This window comes from Nyctereutes procyonoides, unplaced genomic scaffold, assembly GCF_905146905.1.
Source record: "Nyctereutes procyonoides isolate TBG_1078 unplaced genomic scaffold, NYPRO_anot_genome, whole genome shotgun sequence".
Classification (NCBI taxonomy): Eukaryota; Metazoa; Chordata; class Mammalia; order Carnivora; family Canidae; genus Nyctereutes; species Nyctereutes procyonoides.
In genome coordinates, this window is record NW_026575028.1 from 7404632 (window position 1) to 7421253 (window position 16622).

Here is a 16622-nt window from a genome sequence, read left to right on the forward strand (position 1 = left end):
GGAGGAGGGGAGAGCTGGCCGCCCACTGCACCTGCACAAGGCGGACGTCACAGATCCCTGGCTCATTACCCCCACCACCTCCTCCCGCGACGCCCAGCCTCCCACTTGTGCCTCATTACTCGGGCGCCTGGAAGGGTCTGGCCCCGAGGGGAGGACGCGAGGGCGGCGCGCGGTTCGGGGCCTTGCGCACAGGCCAGGTGGCTGGCGAGTTCGGGGGCGAAGGCGGGAGGGGAAGGGGGCCCTGCGCAGCGAGCTCTCCCGGTCGGGCGGCGGGGAGGTGGCCGCCGCGTCCCGGGCACCGGACCCGGGTCCCCCAGGGCCCCAGCGGCGCCGGCGCGGAGCTGCCGGGTCCCGGGCCCGCGGCGAGGGGGCGGGGCCGCCGGCTGGCCCCGCCCCTCTCCCGCCACCTGCCCTCCCGGCCCGGCCCTTCGCTGCCCGGGACCCGCGGGCCGCTCGGTCCCAGACCCAGGCCGCGCAGCGGGGCGGGCATCGCCGGGGGAGCCGTCGGCGACCGGGAGCCCCGCGGGCGGGGGTCGGCAGCGCGGGCGGCGGGCGCCGGGACACCTGCGGGCCCAGGTGAGCGGCTGCGGGGGGCCGGGCTGGCGGGGCGGGGCTGGCGGGGCGGGGCTGGCAGGGGGCTGGGGTGGGGGCGAGAGCGCAGCGGTCGGCGCTCCGCAAGCCCCAGGGGAAGGGAGACCGAGAGGGAGGCAGCCAGCCCTCGGAGGGAGAATTACTGGGAGGGGGTCAGGGAGACCATGAACGTTTTCCTCTTTGGTTCCTAAATCAGAGAAACGTAAGGAAAGGGCTGAGCAGGGTCCTCAGGCCCCTCCAAAGGGGGACAAGCACCTGCTCAGGAGGCCTCTGCTCTCCAAGCCCTGCCCACTCAAAGGGTGGGTCCTCTACCCAGGTTTAGGGCGAAGGGATGGAGCCCCCCACCTGGCTCCCAGCTCCGTGGAGTGTTCCCAAAGCCTGGGGAAGACCAAACATAGCCTGCTGTCACTTGGCTCGTCGCTAAGCCCCGCGGCCTCATAGCTGTCCTCCCTCACCTCCCTGTCTGTGGCCAGGAGGGTCCAGGTAAGGGGTGGGCAAACTTTCAGTAAAGGGCCAGATAGTGGATATTTTAGACTTGAAGTCTACAGGAACAATCTCTGTCACCACTAGGAAGAGAACAGTGGTAGACAGAAAGGAGTAAATGTGGCTGTGTTCCAGGAAAACTCTATTTATCTTCCCCAAAATTTGAATTTTATATACTTTCCATGCGTTATGGAATATTCTTCTTTTGATGTTTTCCAATTATTTAAACACATAAAAAGCATTCTTAGCTTCGGAGCTGTACAAAAATAGTGGGCAGGTGGTGCTGTCTCCAGATGCCCCCCACCCCATGGCCTCCCTGCAGCTTTACCCTAGGCTTCAGGGAGGGTGTGGCTAGGTACCAAGGGAATACCCCTGTGGGAAGAGGGGACATCCAGGAAGCCGGGGTACCTGCCTGTGACCTTTGCTCCCAGCTACTCTTAGGACTGCAGCATCCTTTGAGGCTCATGAGGGAGCTTGTGCCCCAAATGTGCATACATGGGAGGAAGGAGGCATAGCTCCCAGGGGCTTTCTACCCAGCGTGCGGGGTCATACCCTACCCCCATTAAGTCACAGATAGGCAGCTCTGCTCCCAGATAAGTGACAAGGCCTTGGCTCTTCCTCCCCATCCCCCACCCCATCATTCTTCCCTCCTCCCTCCCCCTGATCAAGGCTGGCCTTTCCATTCGTTTATTTTCTCTTTGCAGCCTCAGGGGATCCTTTTCTCCTGGACATTGAAGCTATGATCCTTCAGAGGTAACCTGGGAGAGAAGAGATGCAGACCTTTGCTCCTCCAGATGAGAATCCCTTTCGAGGACTTGTGGCCTCCCGCATTGAGACCTATGGGGGCCGGCATCAGGCCTCCAACCAGAGTTTTCCTGGCAGTCCCTATTTCCGAGGAGGTCCTGGGCTGGTGAGTCCAGATTGCCCCAAAAGTGACCTGGTTGGGGCAGGAGGGAGGATATGGGGTCTCTGGAAGCCCTGCTCTGTTCCTATCCCTCACCCCTGCCTTTTTTCCTGGGTTTCAAGGGAGAGGAGGGCAGTGTTGGGCCAGGCTCCCAGGACTCCACACCCATCCCTGGCAGATGGAGCAAGTGAGGCAGAGAGCCAGGAGAAGCCAGGCCCTCCCTCAGAGGAGGTGCTGTTAGACAGGTCTGAGGCCTGGAGCTGGGCAGAATGGGGGGGCGGGGCTGAGGGGGAAGCGAACCACTCTGCTGGGGTGGGCACCTCCCAGATTCCCGCCTCTACATGGGAGGAGCCTGTGAGCTCCCAGAGACCTGCTCCCTCTGAGTCAACACTGAAGGAAGAGTAAAGGTTAGGGTGTCCCTACTCTGCAAGTGGGGAGGAGTGGAGGGGCCTGCCTTGGCTTCTCTGTGGCTCCACCCTCCTGGCTTACCTCAAATACTGACCAAGGAAAGGAGTGTGGAGGCCACATAGTCTTTCCCTCTGCCTCCAAGCTTCCTCTCCACCTTGGGGACTGTTCTGCTTCCAGCTGGGGGTATCCCCTGCCTTCCTAGAAGAGGATTTGGCCCTGGGAGATGGGCAGGACAGTTGGGGACTCTCCCAGGGATGAGGGCAGGAAGGGAGACTAGGAAGTATGTGGTGTTAGGCCACAGGCAGATCAAGGAATGTGACCAGGCCTGCCCAGGAGACTTGTGGCCGTGGTCTGTCTCTCATGCAGAAGCGCAGCCACTCCCAACTGGAAAGGACAGGGCTCCACACCCCCCGGGGAGGAGGTCACACATGTGTGTGCCCTTATCCCCACATGAGAGGGAAGCCACTCCCAGTGGGGGGAAGCTGTGAGGGACTCAGAACACAGTGTGCACTCTGTGTTGTGTGTGCAAGCCTGCAGTACAAGGAGCACATGTGTGAGGGGGCAGATGCTGGGGGATTATCCACACCAGGGCTCAGGTGTATAAGTGCCCATGCCCCTGGTCTAGAGGCCCCCACTTCCAGCCCTGGGCCCACTGGGGGAGCCAAGATGGTGTTCCCCTGCCCAGCTCAGCGTGGCCTCCCTGGCAGCAGCTGCTGTGACTCAGGGCAGGAGTGGCTCATCCCAAACTGGTTTGAGGTGAGAAGTGAGCCAGCCCCCCTTGCAGCAGTAGGGGACACCATCTGGAGTCGAGCCTGGCCCTCACTACCTCTCTGAGACTTCTGGAGGAAGGGAGGTGCCCCAAGAGCTCACCCCGCTCTCTGTCCTCCAGGATCCCAGTGGTCGACACCTCCAGGGCTACGTCCCCTTTGCCAAGGGTTCTGGCCACGTCCGAAGCGTGTCTCCCCTGAAGTTGCGAGAACCAGAGCCCGAGAAGAAGCATGGAGGCCATTTTGGGGCTGGCCCACCACACTCCCCCAAAGTCAAGGTAAGGGGTCCCTCTTCTCCCATCCTCATGCTCACAGCCTGAGCTGTAGTGTCCTCCACAGATGATCAGGGTGGAGAGAATGGCCAGCCCTTCCAAGAAGCTGGATTCAGTTCTGTGTAGAGATCCTCTCAGGGATGCATCTCCAAGCCATGCTGCCTCATTAAAGTGTCCATTTTATAGGCAAATGTCAAAATGTTGCCTGAGACCACTGGTTCCCTAGCCCTCTCTAGTCTCTACCTGAAGATCCCTCTGAAGGGGTCTATCTCAGAAGAGCCCTGGAAAGTATCTCTCTGGTCAGGGAGCCTAGGTCCGACTCCTCTGTCAGACCAAGGTGCCTCTCTAATTCATGTTCCAGCAACACCCTTTCCCCTATACCCCAGGCTTCCGTGTCCCCACTCACAGTGCTACTTGCCACCTCCCATTCCCAGACACACATGTGCGTGGACAGCCATCCCCAGGCCAGGGGTCTGAATGCCCAGGAAACGGCCAGGACTGATCCCCTTTTCGGCTCCCCCAGGAAGTCACCAATGCCCACCAGCTGGAGATGAGGCTGCATACATTCAGCATGTTTGGGATGCCCCGCCTGCCCCCTGAGGACCGGCGATACTGGGAGATAGGAGAGGGCAGCGACAATGGCCTGGTCATTGAGAAGTCCTGGAAGGAGCTGGTTCCTGGGCACAAGGTGGGCCTGGAACACAGTGTCTGTCCCTGTGGTGTTGTAGATGCACGTATACACCTTACCTCAGGCCCGGAAGAAGGAAAGGCCTGAAGAAATGGGTTGGAGACATCTTGCTCTAGGTTCAGCTCCTGGTTCTGCTGCTTACTAGTGACACCTGGATGGAGACAGGAAACCTCTCTCTGGGCCTCAGTTGCTTCATCTGTAAAATGGGGATAACACCACCTACACACTTGAGGATTAAAAGGTCATCTATGAAGTAGATTCTAGTAGCATTTGACACGTGGTAGCTGCCATTCTTTTTATCACACCCCTACTGAACCAGCACTATCCCCACCCCAGGAGATGAGCCGGGAGCTTTGCCACCAACAGGAAGCCCTTTGGGAACTGCTGACCACCGAGCTGACCTACGTGCGGAAGCTCAAGATCATGACTGATGTGAGCTTCCCTCAGCTCCAGACCAGGCCCCTGCTTCAGCTCATCCACCCACCTCCTTTGCTTTGTCCCCCACTCCCCCAAGGCAGGAAGGGAGGGCCACGGAGGAGTGTGGGGAGAAGGGGGGAGTCAGGCAACCAAGAAATCCCCCCATTTGAGACCTGCTGGGGATCTTTGGGAAGCTGGTTAGCAGTGGTCAAGCCAGAGGTGGGGACACATAGAAGGGCTAGGTTAGGGTCCCAAGAGGAGGAGGTCAAGCACTAAAACCCTTATCTTTCCCTGCCTCCAGCTCCTTGTCTCCGGCCTGCTGAACTTGCAGCGAGTGGAACTGCTAACCGAGGTAAGTGCGTGCTCAGGAGAACCCAGCACATCCCAAGCTCTGAGGCCATGGAGGGGAGTGGGATCCCAGAAAGCCCCACAGGCTGCTCTGTCCAAATTCCCATGGCCCTGTTTTCTAGGACACCCAGTGCCCTCCTACTCCCCTTCCTGCTCTAGACCCCAAGCAGGCTGGCCTCTGTTATTTTCCAGGACTCAGCAAGAGCTCAGCTGAAGTGCCAGAGGAGTAGAAGGGAAAGCCCCAGCCCTTTAGATCTCTCAGCTCCCCTGCAGGCTTCATCCCTGACCCCACCCTCTGCCAGCCAAGTTTATGGGTCCTCACCTATCCATAGCCAGGGCTGCCTGACAGTGACCTCCCAAGGCTTGTGGCTAAGTTCTGCTCCCTCCTCCAGGTGTCAGTTGAGACCTTGTTTGGAAATATACCCAGCCTGATTCGAGTCCACAAGAGCTTTTGGGAGGAGGTGCTGGGGCCCACCCTGGAGGAAACTCGAACCTCAGGCCGGCCTCTGGACCCTGTCAGCCTGCAAAATGGCTTCTTGACGGTGAGACATGACAAAGGGCCATATCTGGCTGGGGCAGGCCTGGGAGATCCCAGAGAAGTCCTGTGTGCAGGGCATGCCTATTCCATTTGACTTGAGGGAGTCTGAGGGCATAGCCCCCATCCCAGAATATCGTCTCACCTCCTGCCCTTCTTTCCACAGATATGACCTCTGTCCCAAAGGTTCTTTGGTCTTTTAGTGACTCTTTTGAAATGAAATGCAGCTATCTCAGGGAAGGGTTATACATAATCTCTTAACTACAAAATCTTACTTCTTAGCCAGAGGTCCATTGCCAAACAGCTGGGAGAAGACTGGAGCCTAAGCAAGGCATCCCCTGGGTGACTGGGGGAGGGGGACACAAAAGGTTATAGGGCAACCAGAGCATGGAGAAATGTGGTAAGAGGCCTAGAATCAGACTTTCTTCCTCAATTTTACCCAACTGGAAAACTATGGGCCTTGCAGAGCTGGAATGGGGTACAGAGGTGGAAGGGATAGTCTCCTGAAGCCACAGGCAGTCCTTTTCCACAGGATCAGGGCTTCTGGGAAAACCTCAGGTCACTACCCACCACCTGTGTGAAATGGGACCTGCAGTGTCCAGCTCTGAAAACATTCCAGCTGAATTATTGATGATGAGAGAGTACGTCCAGAGCGGCAGGGCACAGCAGGGGCTATGCATGGGGGCTCAGAGGGTGGCAGGGCCTGCCACCCTGGGACCTCAGTTTCTCCCTGGAATCCAGAGAGAGGAACTGGCAGTCACAGGGGATAGCGTCATGGGGGGTAGGGATTGGTGCGAGCTGAACTAAGTGTCAGTGAGAGGCTCTCTCCGCCCTGCTCCCTCTGTTCTGTAACTGGAGGCCGGATTTCATGATCTTCTTCCCCTGCCTGCCATATCTGTCCCTCAGTTCAGCCAGCGGTTCCAGCCCTATGTCCAATACTGCCTACAAGTGAAGCGGACCATGGCATACGCCCGGGAGCAGCAAGACAATAATCCTCTCTTCCATGCCTTTGTGCAGGTGGGAAAGAGGGAGCCTGGGAAAGGGGCTGGGGTGGATCCTAGACAACCAGGTCATCCCTGATCTCCAGCTGGGTCCAAGGCTGAGTCCATCACTAGAATGGGGGAGCAGGGGGACTTGCAGACCCCTTACCCCCTGCCCTCCTCTGCTGGCAGTGGTGTGAGAAGCACAAGCGCTCCGGAAGGCAGATGCTGGGTGACCTGCTCATCAAGCCCCACCAGCGCATCACCAAGTACCCCCTGCTGCTCCAGGCTGTGCTTAAGAGGAGTCCTGAGGCACATGTCCGAGAGGCCCTGAACACCATGGTAGGTGGCCTGGCAGGGCCATGCCCTTGGGAGCTGGGGACTGATGTGTGGGAACTGATTTCCAGGAACTCTTAAAGTTCTCTTTCTTCATATGCATGTGGCACTGGCTAGCCGCCTGTGTTGTCATTGATTGGGTTACATGTACAGGGTAAGGAGCTGAGCTCTTCCTCCTTTCGTACCCTGCCTGTCACATAGATTGCTGCTGTGGAGTCATTCCTGCGACACATCAATCAACAGGTTCGCCAGGGCGAAGAGCAGGAGAGCCTGGTGGCCGCAGCCCAGCGCATCGGACCCTATGAAGTGCTGGAGCCGTCCAGTGAGGAGGTGGAGAAGGTGAGGGAGGGCAGAGGGAAGGAGGCTCAGAAAAAGCAAGACCCACAGGGAAACAGATGAGCAGAAGCCTGGAGGGTTCGGGACAGAGGTGCCACAGAAGGGCCTTGCCCAGCATTCTTTCCCCATGAGGAGAGCCTAAGAGGTGGAGTTCCAAAGAGTGAGAAGGAAGTACTGGATGTTTCCTCTCCCTCCAAGAGGGCTAGGATGAGAGGAGGAGTTTCTGGTGACAGAACATAGAACCACTGTGGCTGGGAGAGGGAGGCAACCCTACCCAGCCCCACGATCCACCCTACCCCATGTCCCTCAGAACCTGCGTCCATTCTGCACCCTGGACCTGATGTCCCCCATGCTAGGAGTTGCTTCTGAGCACATCAGGCAGCTGCTGCTGGAGGGACCCGTGCGAGTGAAGGAGGGGCGAGAAGGGAAGGTAAGGGGTGTGAGGAAGATTGGAGAAGATGAGAGGTAGATTGAAGAGAAGGGAGGGATGCTGGGAGACAGCAGAAGGGTTAGAAATGCTGGGAGTGGGCAAAGAGGTGTGTTTGTATGTCTGTGTGTGTGTCTTTGTCTATGTGTGTTGGGAAGACAACATGGCATGGCTGAGCTCTGGTTGTTTGTATGTCCCTGAATCAGCCATGTTCCCTGGCTACAAAGTGAGAGGTGGGACCAAAGTGCCACCCCTTCCAGCTATTAGCATTCCACGGTTCTGAACTTGTCCCTTGTGCACGTGCAGACCCATGCATGCACACCACACAGGAGCCTGATCTGTGTCCCGCCCTTCCCCTGCTCCAGCTGACCCTTTCTCTCTCCTGCACATGCTTCCCAGCTGGACGTGTACCTCTTCCTCTTCTCTGACGTGCTCCTGGTGACCAAACCCCAGCGCAAGGCAGACAGAGCCAAGGTTATTCGCCCCCCACTCATGCTGGAGAAGCTTGTGTGCCAACCACTACGAGACCCTAGTATGTCTCTCCTATGGGGACCTTTCCTTCTCCTTTCCCCTTGGCAAGGGGAAGGAGCAGTCAGGATGGGCATCAAATAAGGTCTAGCCCTTGAGCAGACCTTCTCCTCCACCCAGACAGCTTCCTGGTGATCCATCTCACTGACTTCCAGTGTGTCTCCAGTGCCTTCATTGTGCACTGCCCCAGTGCTACAGACTGTGCCCAATGGCTAAAGAAGACCCAGCAGGCCCAGGTATGTGAAAGCCAGAGGTGGGAAGGGGTGGAGGGATCCTCAGAGGTCAGAAATGGGAGCACTAGATGGAAGGAGGAAGATAAAGAGGCTGGGGTGGATGCAGGTTCAGTCTGGCCCAGCCTCTCAGGAGGGAGACACAGCCTTAACCATCCACAAGAGGATGAAGGAAAGCCTTTGGCCAGCTACTATGCCAGTCACTGGGAGAGCCCAAGATGGCATCCCCTAAAGGTTTTAACGCCCTGAAACAATGATCTTCTGAATGTCATCTTCCATTCAACATTCATGGAGTGCTAGGGAATCAGGAAATAATAAAGCACCATTCCTCCCCCTCAGGGAACATGCACTGCAGCCAAGCTAGACAAATTAGGATACAAATATTAGAAACATGTACACAGAATGGAACGATGACCAAGAAGAGAGTAATTCATTCTGTCTAGTGGGTTGGTTGGGAAAGGGACAGTGCTGAGGGAAGTATGCTGAGACACCTTCACAGAGAGGCTATTGTCTGAGCACCATTTGTGGGAACAATGTAGGAGTTCATTAGGGGAACAAGGATGGGAAAGAAGGGCATTCCAAATGGAGAAGCAGAACGTTCAAATGCAAGAAACATGAAACATCGTGTGTATTGAGAGAACTGTTGGCCTAGTAGTTCATATTACCAGGATATAAAGTCCAAAGGCAGGCATAGTGGCAGAGAGGCTGGGAGGTAGGTACTCTCAGATCATGCCTGCTACTGGACGCTTTGCTAAGGAACTTGAACTTTGTCCTATAGATGACATGGAGCAAGTGAAGGTATTTAACGGGGCAGATTTATATGATAAAGGCTAGAGGAATTCAAAAGATCCAAATGGAGCTGTACTAGTTACCACAAACTTAATGGCTTAAAGCAACAGAAACTTATTCTCTCACAGTTCTGGAAGCCAGAAGTTGGAAATCAGAGTGTTAGCAAGCCCACATTTCCTCTCCAAGACTCTAGAGGAGAATCTACCTTTGCCTCTTCCAGCTTCTGGTGGCTTCCTTACCTTGTGATTGTGTCACTCCAGTCTCTGCCTCTGTCTTCATGTGGCCTTCCTCTCATATGTCTCTGTGTCCAATCTCCCACTCAGTCTCTTGTGCAGACACCAGTCATTAGATATAGAGTCCACCCTAAATCCAGGATGATCTCATCTTGAGATCCTTAACTGACGAAGTTTGCACATCTGCAAAGACCCAAATAAGGTCCCATTCACAGGTTCTGGAGGTAAGTACCTAGACATATCTTTCTGAGGCTTCTGTTCAACCCATCATGGAGCAGAAAGGTCAAAGATTAAAGATTTGGATTGGCCTTTCAAGGACAGGGAAGACTCTGAGCAGAAAAATCAAGGGAGCAATTGGGTTGGATTATTTTGGGGACAATGACCACATCTGTCTAAATCTGAAGCAAAGGGTTTGTGTGAGCAAATGATGAGAGGGCAGGTTCTACAGGACCCCCAGGAGTTACAGAAGAGTGTGGACAGGACAAGGTTGAATTGAACGGATTGACAAGAAAGAGCCACCATTGATTCTTGAGCAAGGGAATACCATGATTAAATCAGTGTGTTCTTGAATTGAGAGCTGGCAGGGTGATAGGTGGGCTGGGGGAGGGAGAGATTGGTGCCGGGAGATTTACTATACCAGTTTGGGTGTGAAATATTGAGGTTTAGTGCCGATTCTTAGGAACATGTTGCAAAAAGGGGGGAACATGTAGGGGGCGGGTGTAAAGAATTAAAGAGGAAGAGACAGGTGAGCCCTTAGGAAGCTGTGGTTAAAAGCCTATATTGAATGCAGGAAAAGCCAGGTTCAGACATCAGGTCTACCTCTTCCTAGCCAGATGACCTTGGGTGAGTTATGTGGCCTCTCTAAGCTTCCATTTCTTCATCTGCAGTGGACACAAATGATAACAGTCCTTGCCTCATAGAGAAGAGTCAAAGAAGTCATTCTGATAAAGCAGGCAGCATACTGCCACTCTAGGTAAATACTCCCTGATACAGGTCACAGGTTAGAGAGAACAAAGGATTATCTCCTTCCCAAAGTTCCCATTTGAAAGATTGCTTTGGCAATGGAACCCCTGAGTAAAGTGAAATTACAAAGAGAGAAACCTTTTGGATTCGTTGTGGCTTCCTGGGAGGGGTGGGTCTAGGGTAATGATGTAGTGGGAGATAGCCAAGTGGAGGTATCTTCGGGGCTTTGGGAAGTATAGAAACAGCCCTGGGGTTCAGGTGGAGACAAAAGATGAATTACGAAAGTTGCTAAGAGAATAGATCTTAAAAGTTCTCAGCCAGAAGAAAAAAAAAATTATAAAATGTAGGGTGACAGATGTTACCTGGATTTACCGAAGTGATTATTTTGTAATATATACAAATATTGGATCATTAATGTGTACATCTGAAACTAATAAAATGTCAATTATACCTCAATTACAAAAAAGAAGGTATTGTGAACAAAGAAAGATATCTTAATGTAGAGTATTTCTAAAGAATGCAACTTCATTATTATTTTAACAGTTTATTTTTTAAAGACTTTATTTATTTATTCATGACAGACATGGAGAGAGAGAGGCAGAGACACAGGCAGAGGGAGAAGCAGGCTCCATGCAGGGAGCCCGATGAGATCCCAGGCATTCTGGGATCATGCCCTGAGCTGAAAGCAGATGCTCAGTCACTGATCCACCCAGGTGTCCCTTATTTTAACAATTTAAATCAAATTAGTGGTTCTCGTGGGGCTTGCTTTAATGAATAGATAATAATAATTTGTCATTGGCACATTAGAAGCCCTAATGCTTCTGAAACTTGTGAAAATATTTTTGATCTTTAAATGATCTAAAGCATTCTTCCTGCAATCTTATCTATAATATCATATCATAATGTGGAGAGCCTGTTTAAGAAAAGGGAATCCAGAGTTTAGTCTCTGTTTAAATAGTGTAGGAAAGGGGCTCTAGTAAGGCCCCCTCTGCTGCCCTGGGGAGCCTTGTGGCTTGTTTAGTTATTCAAGGAAGTGGCAATCCTGCAGGGCTGAAAGACACAAGATCTTGAGGTTCTATCTTTCGTTCCTCTTTCTTTCTTTTTTTTATGGCAAAATCCTCATATTTATTTTTTACTCTCCAAATTTATAGTTTTTAATACATTTAGAGCTCCCAGGAGACCACTACAAACTTAGGATTTTATTCAAACTAATTTACCTCCAGAAGTCTCACTCCTACTTAACAGGTGAAAAGAGGTCACTTCTGATACATAACCAAGCAGTACACAAGCTCCCTGTCCTCATTTAGCAAAACAAAGAACAAAGAAACTGAAATTAGTGTATCCTGCTATTGTCTCACACCAAATTCTTATAGAAAACTGCTCTCTATTGTCATCAGTCTTTGTAAATTGATAAGGGCAGTAGAATATCTGTTGGTCCCCTTGATAGAGCAACCGCCCAGGAGTGGGACTATTTCTTTCTCCCCCTCACAGAAATGTAGGTGTAGATTTATTCCCCACAGGTTTAACCTGGGCAGCTTAAACTTTCAGGAAAAAAAAAAATTAGCTTCTCTAGGGAAAACAGACTAAATCCTGGGAAATTTCCATATTTAGGAACTGGGAAGAGGAAAAAGGAACCAGTGATGGGAATAGAAAAAGCTGTTAGAGGGATCCCTGGGTGGCGCAGCAGTTTGGCGCCTGCCTTTGGCTCAGGGAGCGATCCTGGAGACCCGGGATCGAATCCCACGTCGAGCTCCCGGTGCATGGAGCCTGCTTCTCCCTCTGCCTGTGTCTCTGCCTCTCTCTCTCTCTCTCTCTGTGACTATCATAAATAAATAAATTAAAAAAAAATTTAGAAAAAGCTGTCAGAGACGGAGGTAAAAGAAAAGACCAGAGGGAGGCTGAAGCAGGCAGCTGAGGGAATATCCAGAGCCCAGCTCTTATGTGTTATTTGTGGTTCTTACAGGAGTTATGTCACCTCTCCAACCCCAGTCCCCATCTGGGGAATTGCAGTGATAGTGGCACTACCATGCAGAAGAGATGGGATAATTATTGATGCTGCTTGGCGTGAGGCCCAGCACTTAATAGGCGCTCCATAAATGTTTGTTTTTGTCATCATTAAAAGAAAGTGGTGGTCAGTGGCCCCCAGGCAGGGTTGGGTACTGCCTGGGAAAAGGCCTCACAGCTGCTGTTCAGAGTCTGTAGACACCTTGAGAGATCCATATTAGTCTTCTTAGGAGCTTTGGGAGGAGCAGATGAATCTAGGAGCAACCTCAGAGGCAGAAGTGGGAAGAAGAGGCATTTCCTGTCAAGACTTATGTTCTCCACCAGGGCAAAGGAAGAAGAATCCTTCTGGGGGATTCCTTCTGGAGGAACCCTCCCTTCCTCTTCTTGGCTTTGTGGAGGGGTCACATTTTGGCTCAGGCACCAATTTCCTCTTCCCTTCCCAACTTGTCTCTCTTCTTACCCAAGCTGAGAACATCCTCCCAGGGTTGCCAGAGAGGCTTTGAGGTGTCTGGGAGGACCCAGCCCCATTCCCTGGTTCCGGAGGTCCCCTTCCTCCCTTCTTTTTCCTTCAGTTGGACCAGGGGTAAGTTTAATGGAGATACTTGTATTATCCCACCCCTTCCTTCCAGTTCTTTCCCTCCACACACCATCCCTATCCTGGACTTCCCAAACACTCAGTTGAACTTGGGTCATGTGGGGCCAAGGGCATGGCATCTGAGCCAGACAAGCAGGCTGCTCCAGCTCCACCCTGGCCCCAAGAACAACTCCACCCACTGTCCTTACTAATTGTTCTATCCCACATTGGAGACAAGGGAGGAGGTCACAGGACCTGGCCCCGCAGTGTACTGGTTTCCTATACTCAGGCCCCACCATCCCTTGCTCCGGCCAAATCACTAGTCTTCTGAGACTGCTAAGAAATTTTGCACTGCTTTGTCACTCACAACAGTGAGGGACTGGAGACCCAGAGAAAGGAAACTTGCAATATAAACTTGATGTCATTTTCCTGTCCCTGTTTATCCATTTCTCCAACATGTCTCCTATCCTGCCCTAGCTACCTCTTGTGTTTCTGGAGAGGCTTTGGGAAAGTCCAAATGTCTAGTATTTGCTGGTTCGTATACCTCAAGCTGGGGAGATCATCAAAATATATAGCAACAAATATGGCATGGTCATCATCCAGTCAGAGTGGAGCATCTTAGGGGTAGGCAGGTGTCCTAGAGGTCCCCTGCTGTGCCACATATTATCCCTGTAGCTGCTGGATCTTGAGGGATCAGGTAGTCCTAGAGAAGGGAGGTAGGAGGCTCAGATAGCAGCCCTTTGCTTACCAGTTATGGAAGTACTCCAATATTTTAACAGTGATACGGCCATACCAGTGAGTACTGATATCAGAGCTGCCCATAGCTGCCACCAGTACCTCGATTTTGCTCAGCCTCTGCCTTCAACCTCTTTGCAGGTTCTGCTGCCTTCCCTACCCCCCTCCCAAGCAAATGTCATCCTTTAGCAACACTTTGCCCTTTAAGGCTGCCCTTCAAAAAACAGTGCAGTTGGTGAACCAGGACTCAAAGAGAAGGCCCAGTGCCAGTTCCACTTCTCTTCCCATGGGACCTTGAGCAAAAGCCTTTGTCTCTCTAAGTCTTGTTTTCTCATCTGTGAAATGGGCTAATATCTATGCTGTCCACCCTGCAGGGTGATGGTGTGTATCAAATGTCCACATGCATGTGGAGGTGCCCTGTAAGCCACTTCTCAGATGTCACTACTTTATTCTGAGGGCACCTGTGTGAAAATGTTGAGGGAAGAAGATAAAAATATGGTGTATCCTCTCTCCATTCCTCTTGCAATGGTCTTGCTTTCATCTCTGAAGGATAGCAGAGGAGAAAGCCTGGCCCCACCCTCCCTGGTGGCAGGAGAAGTAACTTGAGGCCCAGAGCCATTCAGAACACTTTCATCACCATCATCAGGGAGGGCTTCCTGAAGGAGGGGACAGACTGGATGGAGGGCTTGCAGAGGGGGCAGGAGTAGCAGGAAGAACTGTACAAGCAGGAGAAGGGGCCTTCTGTTCACCCCAGCCACCCCCAGGGCCAGGTCACTGTCTTTTGCTCCATTCCCCCTGTCTTTGGCTTCATTGACCTTGGCAGTTACTTATTCCGAGTCTCCATTTTTCTGTGGTAAAGAAGGAGTAACAAATTCTGTCTGCCTCATAGGCTTCATGGTATATTCATAATCTGTGAAGATCAAATGAAATGATGTATGTAAAGCACTTAGCACCTGTCTGGTATACAGCAAGTCTCAAACAAATGAGAGCTGTTAATGAAAGTATGCCCCCTCCCAGGCCACGCTGCAAAAGCTGAAGGCAGAGGAGTATGTCCAACAGAAGAGGGAGCTCCTGGCTCTCTATCGGGACCAGGACCAGGACCAGGAGTCCTCAGGCACCAGGCCCTCCTCGCCTTCCCCGCCTTCCCCGCCTTCCCCGGAGGGCTCTCAGAGCAGCGCAGAGGGGAGGTAAGACCCAAGGGGACCACAAGTCTCTCAAAGTAGGGGAGCTGAGGGCAGGAAGAGAAGAGGAACCCACAGGCAGAGAAGTGTCATCACACCTTTGGGGGGCATTGGGAATAGATTGAGGAACCTAGGTTATGGGTTGGAGTAGAACAGGTTGGCCCCAGGCACACGAAAGGCCTGTGGGACAGCCTAGGGGGTTAGCCAGTCTGCCGTTGTCTGGGTGAGGGACACAGACACAAGAGACGTGAGCTCCCTGAGAAGAGCAGGCTCTCCAGGCCAGGAATGGAGAGGGAAAGCCAGTATGGATTTGCAGAATGCTTCACTGCAGGGCCCCAGGAGGTCCAAATCCCTGGAGTCAGAGGTTCGTTCACAGGAACACAGATATGCAGCAGCACGGTTAAGTAGAAAAAAGATCCTTCACTTGGGGATAACCTGAAGGGAGCTCAGGAACCTCTCAGCAAATACCTGAGCACCTGCTTGATACAAGGTCCTAGCCCAAGTGCTGTGGCTAAAATGCCTTAGAGGGGCTTACGGTCTAGCCAGCAAGATGAGAAAATAATCATGCAGTGTGAAGGTGATACCAAAGTTAAGTTTGGAGGAGGGGCCATTTCTGGATGGGATGAGACTTCCTAGACTTGAAATTGATCCCTCAGCACCAGACTCTGACCATTTACTCTTACTATTACTTGTAGGACTCCTGAGTTTTCGACCATCATCCCTCAACTGGTGGTGACAGAAGACACAGATGAAGACTCTCCCTCGGTCCCGGATGATACCTCAGACTCTGGCTACGGCACCCTGATCCCAGGCTCCCCCAAGGGGCCCCACTATGTGAGCCGTCTACGCCCACAGGCCCTTCGGCGTGACCCTCGCCTCACCTTCTCCACCCTGGACCTCCGAGATGTTCCTTTGCGCCCTCGGCCTGCCAACCCCCAAGCTCCCCAACGCCGAAGCGCCCCTGAACTGCCAAGGCAAGTTATCCGAAGAGGAAGCAGCCTTCCCAGGGGAGATACACCAACCTGGTCTGAGGAAGAAGATGGGACCTCAGTGGGCGGGAACGTGGTAGTGGAAACCTTGCATAGGGCCCAACTCTGGGGACAGCACCCTCCATCCCCAACCCACACTGACTCTGCTGGGGAAAGCCCCTGGGAGTCCTCAGGGGATGAGGAAGAAGTGTCCCACTTTGTGGGACCTGACTGCACCCCCTCCCCCCGCCCTCTCCGGGCTGAGGATATGCTCAGAGAGATCCGGGAAGAACTGGCCAGCCAAAGGATTGAGGGCCTCCAGGAGCCTGGGAACAGCAGGCCTCGGAAGCTGACCCGAGGCCAACTGCAGAGGATGCGTGGGCCCTACATCATACAACTGGACACCCCCCTGTCCACATCGTAAGTGCTGAAAGGAAGGTGGCCTGGGAGGGAGCAAAGAGGGCTGGTATGGAGTGGAAAGGGGTGTCAGAGTAGGATGTTGGTGGGGACTGAGTCAGGATAGGAGGGCACTACCAGCACAGGGGTGATGGCAAGGAAGGGCACCCCACATCTGACTTGACCTAACACCCACCTAACACCTTTCTTTTCAGAGAGGTGTGAGGAACGCTCAGGACCTTTGGCATTTCTCCCCAGAGGAAATCTCTGCCCCCAAGAGTGCTGGTCATCACCCCACCCCTGGACTCTACCTCAAGGACCACACTCCCCACTAAGAAGCCTGGCTCGGGCACTCCGCCTCTTCTGCTCTGAGAGCTTTGGGGTCAAGTGCTGTACATTTTTGTACCACAGACCGGCCAGAGCTCCCCATAAAGTGGTGCGTAAAAATGACTGCCTGGTGATTGCTGGACGAGGGTGGGAAGAAAGAGAACCTGGTGGGGAGGGGGGTCACAGAGTGAGCACAGGCTAC

General features: G+C 53.1%; 1 protein-coding gene across 3 annotated transcripts; it reads left to right on the top strand.

Moving 5' to 3' along the window:
* Window positions 1-334: 334 nt before the first annotated feature.
* Window positions 335-16543, top strand: PLEKHG6 (pleckstrin homology and RhoGEF domain containing G6). 3 transcript variants are annotated; one of them, XM_055315493.1, is made up of 17 exons: window positions 335-576; window positions 908-1074; window positions 1779-1984; window positions 3276-3431; window positions 3949-4113; window positions 4450-4545; window positions 4832-4882; window positions 5271-5420; window positions 6320-6430; window positions 6586-6735; window positions 6931-7068; window positions 7376-7495; window positions 7892-8024; window positions 8141-8256; window positions 12705-12822; window positions 14566-14735; window positions 15425-15556. In XM_055315493.1, exons 3-17 carry the CDS (start codon window positions 1847-1849, stop codon window positions 15431-15433), a joined length of 1821 nt encoding a protein of 606 aa, XP_055171468.1. In that variant the 5' UTR covers window positions 335-576; window positions 908-1074; window positions 1779-1846; the 3' UTR covers window positions 15434-15556. The 3 variants fall into 3 exon arrangements, with proteins under 3 accessions (XP_055171468.1, XP_055171466.1, XP_055171467.1); XM_055315491.1 differs by lacking the exon at window positions 12705-12822 and adding an exon at window positions 16309-16543 and having other exon boundaries at window positions 339-576; window positions 15425-16117; XM_055315492.1 differs by lacking the exons at window positions 908-1074; window positions 12705-12822 and adding an exon at window positions 16309-16543 and having other exon boundaries at window positions 339-576; window positions 15425-16117.
* Window positions 16544-16622: the final 79 nt, after the last annotated feature.